The 14489-nt window shown below is 33.6% G+C and overlaps 1 protein-coding gene across 2 annotated transcripts; it reads left to right on the forward strand.

The window, feature by feature from the left end:
• The first annotated feature begins 1128 nt into the window (after nt 1-1128).
• On the forward strand, nt 1129-6551 carry LOC147508203 (Transport protein particle (TRAPP) component). Of its 2 annotated transcripts, XM_086600772.1 has the most exons (8): nt 1130-1280; nt 1358-1446; nt 1563-1626; nt 4129-4206; nt 5324-5400; nt 5507-5573; nt 5679-5786; nt 6166-6551. In XM_086600772.1, exons 1-8 carry the CDS (start codon nt 1206-1208, stop codon nt 6193-6195), a joined length of 588 nt encoding a protein of 195 aa, XP_086456898.1. In that variant the 5' UTR covers nt 1130-1205; the 3' UTR covers nt 6196-6551. The 2 variants fall into 2 exon arrangements, with proteins under 2 accessions (XP_086456899.1, XP_086456898.1); XM_086600773.1 differs by lacking the exon at nt 4129-4206 and having other exon boundaries at nt 1129-1280.
• Nucleotides 6552-14489: the final 7938 nt, after the last annotated feature.

Raw genomic sequence — 14489 nt, forward strand, 5'->3', positions numbered from 1 at the left:
CTTGCAAAGGAAAGACCAAGAGAGGATATCACTAATATTTTTTAAAATAGGGGGATATCCCTAATTGCAACTAATAATGGGGTATCTCTAACTAACCCTTCCCTTAATCATACACTAACTAACACTCACCAGAAACTATGTCTGTATTTCAGTAAAGAGGAAGTTACGAACTTACGATTGTACTGGAGTAATAACTACTATATACAGGAGTTGTTCAACATTTCAAGTTAGACTTGGTCAATTTTTTGACTAATTAGGACTTAGGACATAGGAACACTCATCTGATCAAAGCAGATGTATATATCTTTACCACAAAAAGTAGATGTATATATATTTTGATTCACATTGGGAAGCTTCATCTTTTTCTGTTTATGCACCTTTGTAACAGAAATAGTCTTAAAGTAGAGGGTGAATGGGTTGTTGCGTTTCAAAGTTCTTACTATTTACATATACTATTGTTGCCAGTCCAAAGTTTTATCACTGCACGCTTGGAAGAACATTTGATTTAACAAACACTCTAGACATGAATGGTGGAATCTTCCACTTATTTTGCGTTCAAATTGGTGAGGGGTTTCATCTTTCTAAATTTGAGGTAACACAACAAAGTGCAATATTGACCAGAGTATGCTTTGGCCTTAAGGTCCCTTTCCAGCCATGCACATGCTTGGAAGAATGTAGAAGAATGCTTTAGAGCATGTACTAAAGTGTCTCAACTTCCATTTCAGCACAAGAGCTTATATTTTGTTCATAGAAAAATAATGTTGGAAGACAATGAGTTTAGACATCATGGACACGAGCCTTTGACATCATGGCAAGGAGTTTGATGTCAGATCATATCATGCAATGAATCTGTGTCTCATTATACTTCACTAATTTGTCGGTTTGACTTCCATGAAAAGAGCAGAGAAATGATACTCAGCCTGCAATAATATCATCTGATGTCTGAGGTCTAATGTGGTCATGATAACCTTCCATGGTGAATGGGACAATAATGCCTATTTCCATATCAAGGGCCATATATACTCCTATATGTTATGTTAGGAGTTGGAACAGAAGACTATTTCACTATGGTCCAAGCGTGACACAGCATTGTTGGGCTTTTTGTTGGTCCATTACGTATCTGGGCTGGGCCTCCACTAATAATATCCGAATAACTCTAATCAAAATCCGGTTCTCTTTCTCTGCAAAACCAAAGAAGAAGAAAGATGATAGTGGGAGCAGGGAAGGGTAAACAGTACTCCAACGTTCTAGAAAAGCCCCTTAGCAAAGGGAAGCAAGAGGTAGTCTTTTTTTTCTTTTTTTCGTTAAGTTTATGACAATGGGTTTGGTGAGAAAATAGGATTTGATTATTGTGCAGGTAAGTTTGAGTGCATTTGCTTTGTTGTTTTCTGAGCTGGTGCAGTATAATCAGACTCAAGTTGATAACATTGCTGAGTTAGAACGAAGGTGATTATTGGTTACTAATAATTTGATTGTATACCAACAAATTAGTGATTTTGTAAATAAATAGATAAAGATTGGATCTTTTATTGTCGAAAATAATTTAATCGTGACTTGAGCAGGCTAGAGGATGCTGGTTATGCTGTTGGAGCCAGAGTTTTAGAACTTCTTTGTCATAGGGATAAGGTACATATTTTTATGTCCATGTCTATTACTTGGTAAGCATGGGATGGAACATTAGCATTGGAGTTAGTTCAATCAAATTCTACATTTTGATCACCAAGATAACTGAGAATACCAAAATATGCTAGTATTCTTTTCAACAAATTATTATTCAGGTATGCATGGAAGAATGAAAAATATTGGCTCTGACTCTTTTCGATGAATAAAACGCAACAGATGTGTGAATTTTTTTACCTAGATTAACATGATACACAAAAACCATAGAAGTAGTGTAGATTGTTTGACATAATAGGTACAATTTGTATTCCAACACAAAGAATTTTCATTATATGAAGTGTTTCTGTTGACATGTAAAACTATAATCTGTCCCTTGCATAGCTTTGTACATAGTATGGTATTCTTCTTGACGTGCGCACATTTCACCATAGATTTTGACTTTGGAGTTGGCAATTAAATAACCTCTTTAGATAGCGTTGGCATAGAATGATATCCATCTATTTACTAGATGATAGTTGTTGAGATTTAGTGTAGTTCCTCATGGGATGTTTAAGGCCTTGCAGTATAGTCTCTCCACTCATCACCAATTGGTTTTAGTTGAATGCTCCTAAAGTTTAAGATGGTATCAAAGCGGGCACAATCCATGTCACCATTTTTAAAGAAATTCTATGTTTACGCCAAACGTGAGGTGGCATGTTGAGATTTAGAAACCCATATCAGGTTTCTAGACACATAAGAAAAGATAAATCCTAGGGCAGTTCGACTCATTACCAATTAGTTTTGAGGATAGTCCCCACATTGGATGTCTAAACTTTAAAAGCTTGTTGTGCAGTATAAAAGTTCCTAGGCCTCTCCTGTCATCACCCATTGGTTCTGAGTTGGATGCTCCTAAAGTTTAATAATATTTTAGTTATCACATCAGATTTTGCTTTCAGCATCTATTTGTTATAACCTTAAAGCGTTGATGCATAAACATTACCACAGGTGCGGAGTTCGAATTGGGAACAAAGTGTTGGATTTGGCCAAACCTTGAAATAGGACTTGTGAATAGCTTAGTTTCAAAGATTGGATCTTATCTATTTACCCTGGAGTGCAATATGATACACCCCCACTGATTGTCAATACACTAATTTTACCAACCTTATTTATGACATATATGTATGGGGAAGGGGCAGTGAGAGTGATACTTAAACGATTACGAGGGAGAAACCAAATCCTTCTCGTCCTACCTGATGTTATAATCAAATTTTATTTAAGAAAATATGAAAATGTTAATTTTTGTTTTGGCAAATACTGAGTAAGAAACATTGTAGAGTTGTTACTGATACTATTAAGTCTTCAAAAGCTAAAATGGTTGAAATTCTGGTGTGTTATACTCTCATTGTTGAACAATCAATGTTTTCATCATTATTTTGTTTTACTTGATCCAGTTCCGACGCATGTTATAGGACTAGTATTTTTGATCTCTCAATGGAAACACATCTTCATGCGTATGAGAGGATTCTTTATACGTGAAAAGGAATAGTGAGAATATACTGGAGATGCATTTATACTCTTGCAGCTTTGCAAATTATAAAATTGATCAATCATGTGTCTCCTCTGACTGGGACATGTGCATGGCTTCCTTGACCGCTACGATTGCTCTCTCACTCATTTTCAAATTTCAATTTAGCAGTGAGAGCATGCAAGATTCAGTCCTTGAGACCAATATTGCTTCTCATTGAGCTCCTGCTATACATAGTTTCTACCACTTCTTCTCATCCTCCTCCGTTCTCTCTCCATTATAGGCATGGAAGTTTTTCTCTGCTGCAGTGGCGGCTAAGTCCCTTTTAGTGTGTTGTTTTCATTATTTCTGTTTTATTTTTATTTGTTTTTTTTGTTTAACATGATTTGCTACTCATGGACGGATTCTCACGGTAGGTAACTTTCGTTATGAAAGAAAATTAGTATATGTATGTATGTTTTAATATTTTGTGCTTCAGAGAATACTTGTTGTGATGTTGATCGTCTCTTGTTAAATTGCATTTTCTCTCATGGTTTTTCCAGCCTCTGGGCTTGTCTGAGGTCTATGTGAATTTCATTGGGCCAGTTTGCCAGTGAATTTGTTTTTTACCTTTTTCTTTCTATTTTCGTATATGGGTCACTCTGTTCTAATTTTACTTTATTTTTCTTTCTCTGACTATCTGTTTGGGAAGGGGGAAAATCCTACAACAGCTGGGCACATGTATTACTGCTTTAAACTATTCTCAATTTCATGTAGTTTATTCTTGGTATTAAACATGGATTTATATATGTTTTAGAAACCTGAGTTTTGTCAATTTGTGGTGTACTTGTGAAAATTTGAAGCAACCTGAGTTTCAACTCGGAAAAATTATAAGTCTATACAACACTATGTTACTATATTCCTTACTTCTGTTGTGAATTTAAACTGGATGCAAAGAATTATGGAAGACAATCAGCTGATGAGGTTGAATTGCATATACTGATGGTTCCGTTCTGATGCTTCAGGGAAACAGAAGGGAAACCAGGTTATTGGGTATTTTATCTTTTGTACACAGTACAGTATGGAAAGTGTTATTTGGAAAAGTAAGTCCATTCTTTTCAACTTATTCTGTTGAATCGGTACGTTTAATTCCTTAATAGTAAAACAGATTTTCCTCAAAGCACATTCATCATGAACTTTTAGTTTTTTCACCATGCCTCCAACTATCTGAAGTTCCCAAAGTTTTGTTCAACTACCAAAAGTGTTGTAAAGTCTCCAAGAAAGTAGAGTTTACCGTCTACATTGAAAGACAATTGTTATATTTGGTGGTTCGTGATTTTGGAAGAGCTGATGATATCTTTGAGTGAATGTTCCACCTGTTTTTTTTTTTTGTAAGCTAAAAACTACCTCATTAGATTTCATCCTAAGCCTAGTGCATTGGCTTCAACACGGCATGTTAGTTCTACAATATGTACATATCATATGACACGCAAGAAGCAGTATATTGTCAAGATGGCCGAGATACCTTGGTTCAGCTTTGACTAGTTGTCTAGTTTCAGACTTTTTGCAACTCGGAATATTTGGACGCCTTGGTTGAAGGATTAATCTGCCTTCAGTATTATAAGGTCATCTCAAGTTGACAGTAAACAGTCCTAATTGTCTGGTCTCCCTCATGCTCAGTATTGCTGGAGACTGGCATACAGATCTTGTCCCCCATAAACCTGTTAGAATATGATGTCAGAAGAGCTCAATAGGTTAACATTCCTACTCACTGAATTATTCTCAAGCCCACATTATCGTTGGTGAAGGGAATTATAATGGGTACTCGAAAACTTGGAAGTGCAAACTCACTCCTTACAAACTGCTAGAATTCTGAATGCCTAGCTGAGCACATTAGGAGTCTATCTAACTCCTTTGGGGCTAGTATGTTTAAGAGTGTATATAGTGAAGGCAACAGATAGTCTAGCGGCAATATGTGCTAGCAATGACGAACTTTGGTATTTTGCGTATCTCCATGAAAGGGTGCAGATATACTTGTAAGGGATGGTACTACTGGCAGTCTGGCACTATGCTGATTAAGTAACTTTAAGCCATAAAACCTGTAAATGATCTGCCTAATCCCTCACTTGCTTTTTGTAATAAAGAAAGTATATAATATCTGTATACTTTATGAACTAAAGCTCACACATCTTATTTCTCCTGCTTTTTGGTTTGTTATAGGTTGCCGACTCTCTTGAGAAAGGCACTGAACATGAAGATGAATATATGATCAGTGAGAAGGAGCTCCTTGTGAATCGGTATTGTTTCATATTTGCACTTTTAAGCTTGTGACTACTGGATCAATTTAAAGGAGTAAAATTTGGGGCCAACCTTGAGTCTACTTGCTAATTTCTTTCTATAAAGGTTTATATCTGTGCCAAAAGACATGGGAACATTCAATTGCGGGGCGTTTGCTGCTGGTATTGTAAAGGTTAGTCTATTGTAGTTGAGTCATTTTCATTTTTTTTAAACCTTTTTTCTAATTTCACATAGAAATATGGTGGTTAATATCTGTTAAAATTGGTATTTTGTGTAGGGTGTATTGGATGGTGCAGGTTTTCCAGCTGTAGTCACTGCTCATTTTGTACCAGTGGAGGGTCAGCTTCGACCTCGGACCACCATATTGATAAAGTTCGCTGAAGAGGTAAAGTCCTTTGTTATTTTCTTTCTCAATGTTCTTTGCAATTTAAATTGGGTTGTCTTTTCTCACCAACTGTTGCAAGCAGCTGTTTCCAATGAATATAGATCTTCTAAGTGTTTTCTGTCATCTAATGGGTATCAATGGCTATTATGTCAGTAGCGAGCTGATACATGCGAATCTTGAATTAAGCGGTTTGCACACATCTTGCGGCTTCTAGATAATATGCTAGTTTATGTTTTCACAAAAATATCTTTTCAGTTCTCTATGTTGTTATATATAGCATATATGCCGTTGGTTTGCTTGTCAGGTGTTTTTTCTGTTTATGTTTGTATAAGTCGCAATCAAGAGTATGCTCACATCCTTTCTTGTCACTGGTTCATAGGTACTTCGAAGAGAAGCGAGGATGGGATAATGTTAGATTAAGTTTCTTCATCATCTTCTTGAAGACCTCTTGGCATGAAGAAAGAAGATACTCGAAGATTGGAACTTTTAGCTTATTAAGTATATTGACCGTGTCATCAACCTATCAACTTCTGCACATGCTACCTATCAACTTCTGCACACGCTAATCGAAAGTTAAGATTCCCTGTGTAGGATTTTATTGGTTGAACTCATGTAGAAAGCATTTATGTGATGCTGTATTTGTTGGGACCAATTGTATTACATGTTTACCACAGACGAGGGTTTGAGAAGATTTATGTAAGCCAAAAATTGTTCAGTTTTAATTTGAGAAATCTGGTGTGAGTCCCGGTGATTCCTTCTTTCTAATCTTTTGGTTTTATTTAAGTAACTAGGTATCACCTGTGCCTACGACACAATTTGTTATGAAGTGCTTATTATGTTATTTGTGGTATTAACGTTGGTGCACCCATAGTTCGTGATTTTGAACGGAATCACGGATGAATTCCGACAATTATTTCAGTTTTCCAAATAACCGAAACGGAATCGAAACGAAACATCATACAATAACCGAAACGGAATCGAAACGAAACATCATACCACCAGTGGTATTTTGAGTAAATATATGGAATACCGATGAAATTATGGATAATCAACTATCTAACAAAACTACAACGAAACTACAGTGGAATTGGAACGCAAAAAAATTAAATAGTATTTGAATTTTTTTTGTAGCCCATTAATGGCTTTTCAGCTTCTTCTTCATCAATTAAGTAACTCAATAACTTTAGAAGATGAAAGAAAATAGGATTTGCATAAGAAAATAAATAAATAAATGAGTAGAGGAGAATTGGTAAGAGAGTTGCAAAGATTGGGAGAGATGAATGAAGATGTGTTGACGAAGATGAGTGGAGGTGAAAACAGATGTGTTGACGAAGATGAGTGGAGGTGAAAACAGACGTGTTGACGAAGATGAGTGGAGGTGAAAACAGCCAGATGAATAACCAGTTATTTTCAAATGTGTTTACTCAAAATAAAATACTACATGCCATAATAATAATATTGCAAACATGCAAAATAAAAAATAAAAAAACATTCTCAAATTGACCATGGATAAAAATAATTATGAAGATCCATCGTGTCTTAACTTTCTTTGGTATTTGAGATAACAAAGCCTCTTTATAAAGCAAATGCTTTCAACGTAACAAAACAGACTACGACATCGAGCACATGAGTTTGCTTCTTAAGTCAGTTATCACGCAAAGCCTTTGGTAGATACAACTACTAAAGCTTTGACTCGTAACCCTGAAAATTTAACACCAAAATTAATAACATTACAAAATCATTCCACCATTATTAACGGGCTAATCCCCACTAAAACATGTTTTCTTTTACATAAAGGTTTGACTAAAATATTATGTTAAGTTGGTGTTTCTTCCGCACCATTGCAGATCTGGCATGATGTCCATTTGCTCACATAGAACTGGAGCACATGTCTCAACTATCACACCCTCTCGTTGATAATTGAAATATTTTCACCCAAGAAAATATCAAGATTAAGCATCAGTAACATATAATATGTGAAAGTGAGCTGGGACCACTTTCCAACATACTTGCCTTTGAATTTTCTAGTTGTTAATTAGGAAGTCTAATGAGGACTTGAAACACCAAGTCCATACAGTCCTTCACAACACTCCTTGTAAGCGTCACTTGCACCTGGAGTCAATATACAAAACGGCATGCAAGTATATCAGAATAAGGAAAAATCAAATCAATGCATCAACTTGGGGGGATCACCTACTTTTCTTGGTTTTCACTAAAGCATCTAACATTGCATATACATGTCGGTTGGCATAAGCATAACCTCCAATGAATTTGAAGCAACAAAAAAGCTAAACGTAGTTATTATTTCTTCCAATATACTCATAAACCGAAAGTATATTTAACACCTTGATGACATGTGGTTTATAAAAGTAAGATGGAGCACCATGCGACGGCATCAACAATTCTCAATATTGTACTCACAATCGAGAACACCAAAAAAAAACAATAAATCTCGAAAATTCCCATAATGGTCTTTCTGAAATGTATGTAAGCGAGAAAACACAAAACAAATGCATCGGTTTATTAATTAGTTATCCAAGTTGAACGATGCAATCTAAAACCATTTCGCAACCTGAAATAAGGCTTGCATAGTTTCATTCAAACTAAAATAGCTGAATTCGAAATGAAATGAAAATGAAAACTTACCAAACATGATCGGATTCATTAAACTTGTTCAATTATAGAAATCAGAAAATAGAAAACCTACCAAGTGAATTGGAACTGTATAATTGTATCATTAATAAAAAGAAAAAGAAGGAGTTTATTAATTAGTTATCCAAGTTGAACGATGCAATCTAAAACCATTTCAAGAACACTGAAATAAGACTTGCATAGTTTCATTCAAACTAAAATATTTGAATTCAAAATGAAATGAAAATGAAAACTTACCAAACATGATCGGATTCATTAAACTTGTTCAATTATAAAAATCAGAAAATAGAAAACCTACCAAGTGAATTGGAACTATATAATTGTATCATTAATAAAAAAAAAAGAATGAAAAACTCTGCAAGTACCAAATTGAATTCTGAAATTGGAATTAAGATTCGCCCAATGAACAATGATTGAAAAAAGTTAGTTCTAAGAAATTGACGAAGACAGGAAGATTTAGACAATGATGTTGGAAATTGCAGTTGTTTTATACCTTAGGCTGAGTCCAATGGTTTGAACCTCTAAAACACTAAACCACAATAGCACAGTATATGCGGTTAGTGGGATAGCGTTGTTCCACCCAATGGTTTTTCTTTTGTAGCCGCCACTCACACTGGCGTGTAGGAGAGAATTTTTTTTTTGTAACTGCTGGAGAGAGAAAAAAAAATTGTAACCGCCGTTCACACTGGCGTGTGGCTTGGAGAGAGAAAAAACAATTTTTGTAACCGCCATTTACACTGGCGTGTAGAGAATTTTTTTTTCTGGAGAGAGATTTTTTTTTTGTAACCGCCATTCACAATGGCGTGTGGCTTGGAGAGAGAATTTTTTTTTTTTAACTGCCATTCACAATGGCGTGGCTTTTGAGAGAGAAAAACAAACTTTTGTAACCGCCATTCACACGGCGTGTGGTTCTTTGTTCCGTTGGCGCCACTTTCGTTTTGGCGTCGCGAGAGCATCGCTATATCGTTAAAATTGACTGTATACATAGCGAAACTTATACCGATAGTGTAAGCGGGTTAGCGATTTCACGTACCATTGGATCACAATTTACGTGATATTTAGTGTTTTGCCGCACCATTGGACTTAGCCTTATAGAACCCTTCTAGAGTTATGGGGGATGGTTACAACAAGTGAGTTTGAGCAAGTTTGGAAACCACCGATCTTGGGAGAGAGAGAGTGGGGAGTTGGTGGGTTTTATATGTGAATTGTGGTTCTATTGAATAATTGAATTGAATGGGAAAGGAAAATGGAGAAACAAAACAGGCTAGGGTGTAACGACTATACTAATGGCAGTTTTGAATAATCCAATTAATTTTCTGGTGAAGAAAAAGAAAATTTTGGATTTAGTAATGGGGCGGGGAGAGGAAGTCGAAAAGGGAGTTGAGTAACGACTGCCACTAATGGGAGTCTTGAAAAATTAAATAATTTTTTTGGTAAAGAAAAAGGAAACTTTAATGATTCCGTTTGGAATACAAACCGCCACATGTTTGCTAGGCTTTCTAAAGAATTGAGTGCATGGTCTTTCTAAAGTACTCTACCGTTTCAAATTTCATTATTGTAAATTTAGTGGATGCTATATCGTTTTTATATTTAGATTTTGGTAACTCTTCATGTGATATAATTTTAACTTTCAATATATTACCCTTTCATGCTAAATTGTATTTTTGTATTACATATTTTTTTACCAACAACTTCAAGACAATCTTCTCATCAGCAAAATAAGATCAAGTATTAAGAAAAAGGACTTTGAAGATGAGGTCATTGCGAGGCAACTTTTCAAGAAAATAAATACAAACTCTCAACACAAACGATAAATATATAACCAAGCTAGTTGAATGCTCCTAGCCAATAGATCGTATCATTGTATCATGCTCTTGAAATTTAACAATTGTGTCGGGTATTAAGAGCAGTACTCTCAACACAAACAATAAATATATAACCAAGCTAGTTGAATGCTCTTAGCCTTCTAATAGATCGTATCGTTGTATTATGCTCTTGAAATTTAACAATTGTGTCGGGTATTAAAAGTAGTAATGCTACACCGACCCACTTATTTGACCTACTATTTGAACCTACCGATGTGTTAAAAGTCCTAATCATATCATTGATTTACATAGAGATACGTGTCCGTGTGTATTGCAATGCAAACTAACGTTATCCAAATATAGTGAGTCGCAATAGTAGGTCTAAAATTAAAGTAGGTCTGTGTAGTACCACTCTGTTAAAAGTCACAAAGCAATGCAATCAACATAAACGTTAAATTTTTTGTACGTTTCGCCCTGTAAATTTATATATATTAATTGATTCTCCACGAACTTAATTAGTTATATAACTATAATATCAACCGTTTTGGGTAGAACAAATTAGACATAATAGTAGGTGGGGGGAATTATTGTTAATAAACTAATAAGCAAATTAATTTATGATAAAATATCAATAACATAGGAATACCATAGAAAATCAAAATTTAAGAAATGGGGTTGAAAAAGATGTACAAATCTACCCAAGTACCCAACGATCTTACTTGATACAAAAGAAACTCGCTACTGATATGGTCAAGAAATAATAATATTATTACCAATAGAGATTGCAACAAGGTTTCGCGAAAAGAATGAATGATAGTCACAACGGTGCTCAATAGGAAAAGGCATATAGTTTTTACAACGACAAAAACAAAAATTTCAAACTGAACTTAAAACAAATTGAACTCAAAACCAATATTGTACTCATTGCCTCATTGGAGAACATTAATCATTCTTCTTCCGTGAATAACATTGTGTTAGACTTATGGGATATGGCTAGCTTCTACCAGCATACTAACTACCTCGAGTTGTTTATCAAAGAAAAAGAAAAGAAAAGAAAAGAAAAAATGTACCTCAAGGCTCAAGCTATATTGTCTTGCACCTAGACATCATCATCATCATCAAATTGAAAGTACAAAATAAATCAATTCAAACATGCTAAAAAGTTGAAAGCAAATAAAGAAATTGTTGATGTTTAATTGCTACTATTAATGTTAAAATTGCACGACAAAAAAACATACACAAATATTTGTGGGCAGTCGCAAGAGAAATGAACAAATATAGTTTTACCTTGCATGGTTAGCAACTCTGAGAACATCATGAAGCCATAGTTTCTTGAATCTCGAGATAGATTAAAATTGATAAAAAAACATGTACGTACTGCTCTTAAAGCAACAACAACACAGTTAATTAGTATTATATATAATTCGTATCAAGACAAATATGTCTTAAACATTGGTAATACCATATATGCAACATAGAGTGAACAGAGTAACAACGTATGTAACAAACTAACAATGGAATTTACGTCATATTGTTGAACCCCATATCATTGTCCTTGGTTTTTAGAAATGCATTAAACCTGCCAATAGTATTCATTAGCTTCACAAAAATATGCAAAAGTACCAAAATCAAAGTTACACACCATAAAAAAAAAAAAAAAATAAAAAAAATAAAAAATGCTAACATGACTAAAACAAATTAGTTAGAATTAAATGGAAATAATTTAAAACTTAATCAGAAGCAATAAACGAAGAAAACACATAAAATGTTGATGAGAAAATAAAATGAAAAATGAAAAATAGAGAAGAAAAGCAATGGCAAAAACAAATAAAACTAAGAGCTAGTCTAAGAGAAATTGTCATTTTTATTGACTATTGAGTAGTGGTTACATTTTAGAGGTGCCTTTTAATGGTGCTAATTAATGTGAGAATACTAATTAACCTCATATCATAGCTTGTTTACCGTTTTAATTAAGAAGAACAACAATTGTGGAAAAATTAAAATAATTCCAAAGACTAAAATGTAACGTAGGTACATTATATTGATGGGTCATTTGATGATTCATAATTATGAGAATGTTACAAATTGATTATGAGTATAATATTGTGTAAAAGGTCATTCCAAAAGACTACGGGCGTTTCAAAATTTCAAAAATGGTGTAGAAAATTTATTGGATGGTGTATTAATTCTTACTATTAATACAGCCGTTTTTTTTGTAATGGATTAATTGAAAATTTCTTGGATGGTGTATTAATCCTTACTATTAATACAACCATTTTTTTTTTGTAATTGATTAATTTCTTTTAATACAATCTTTAAAAACACTTAATAAGTTTAATATAGGTAAGGAATCGACTTAAATGTCATTGAGAATTAGCATCAAAGGGGTTTCAAAATGCTCTAGATCGTATATCTGCCCCAATCTAACTCAGAACCCACGCGATTTCTTAAATTAGCATTAATTGGTTGAAAATGAACTGGTAAGAAACCAATTAGTTGAAAATGAACGGGTAACAAAACGTCACATAAACCGTCTAGCACGGTTACAAACTGACAATCTTAAATTGGTTGATACTCGAGTGTATTTCAAGCTTACATCTTGGGGTTTAATATATTTCAAAATCATACATAATATCGATGAAGACTTGTCAAAGGCGTATTTAATGTGTTAAGTAAACACTTTAAATGTTATTAAGGAGACCTTTCAAATGTCCACATTACCCCATATGTGTCAAAAACGTCCAATATATGTATTGAACACAAAATATTTTTTCCCTATTAAATTTTTATTAATTACGATTAGGCATCCAATGTATAACCAATGTATGCATTGAACACAAATTATTTTTAATTAATTGAAACATTGATTACATTAGGCATCTAATGTATGCATTGAATTTGTATTTAAAACGCCTCTTTATGCAAATCCCCACACACATCTAACTCAGATCTCCACGCGATCCTGACCACTCTTTGTCTACCCATTTTGTTTTATTATAATAGATAACAAACTGAAAACCTTACATTGGTTAATACTCGGGCATATTTCAAGCTTACATCTTGAGTTTTAATATATTTCAAAATCATATATAATATAGATGAAGACTTGTCAAAGCTGTACTTAATGTGTTAAGTAAACACTTTAAATGTTATTTAGGAGACCTTTCAAATGTCCCTATTACCCCATAGGTGTCAAAAAACGTCCAATGTATGTATTGGACACAAAATATTTTTTTCCTATTAAATTTTTATTAATTAAAATATTAATTACAATTATGCATCCAATATATAACCAATGTATGCATTGAACACAAATTATTTTTAATTAATTAAAATATTGATTACATTAGGCATCTAATGTATGCATTGAATTTGTATTTAAAAATCCTCTTTATGCAAATCCCCGCACACATCTAACTCAAATCCCCACGCGATCCCGACTACTCTTTGTCTACCCATTTTGTTGGTGAAGACAAAATATTATTTTCCTACTAAATTTTTATTAATTAGAATATTAATTACGGTTATGCATCTAATGTATAACCAATGTATGCATTGAACACAAATTATTTTTAATTAATTGAAATAATGATTACATTAGGTAACTAATGTATGCATTGAATTTGTATATAAAAACTCTCTCTGTGCAAATCCCCACACACATCTAACTCAGATCCCCACGTGATCCTTTGCCTACCCATTTTGTTTTATTATAATAGCGGTGGAAATATTCACCCAAAGATAACTTTTGGTATTCAAAACGCATTAATATATTTTCAAATAACCATTAACTATCTTTAAGCCCAAAAGTCTTCAAGTAGACCTTACACACTACGGTTACAAACTAACAATCTTAAATTGGTTGATACTCGAGTGTATTTCAAGCTTACATCTTGGGGTTTAATATATTTCAAAATCATACATAATATCGATGAAGACTTGTCAAAGGCGTATTTAATGTGTTAAGTAAACACTTTAAATGTTATTAAGGAGACATTTCAAATGTCCACATTACCCCATATGTGTAAAAAACGTCCAATGTATGTATTGAACACAAAATATTTTTTTTCCTATTAAATTTTTATTAATTAAAATATTAATTACGATTAGGCATCCAATGTATAACCAATGTATTCATTGAACACAAATTATTTTTAATTAATTGAAATATTGATTACATTAGGCATCTAATGTATGCATTGAATTTGTATTTAAAACCCCTCTTTATGCAAATCCCCACACACAT

This window comes from Coptis chinensis, chromosome 3 (assembly GCF_015680905.1).
Source record: "Coptis chinensis isolate HL-2020 chromosome 3, ASM1568090v1, whole genome shotgun sequence".
Classification (NCBI taxonomy): Eukaryota; Viridiplantae; Streptophyta; class Magnoliopsida; order Ranunculales; family Ranunculaceae; genus Coptis; species Coptis chinensis.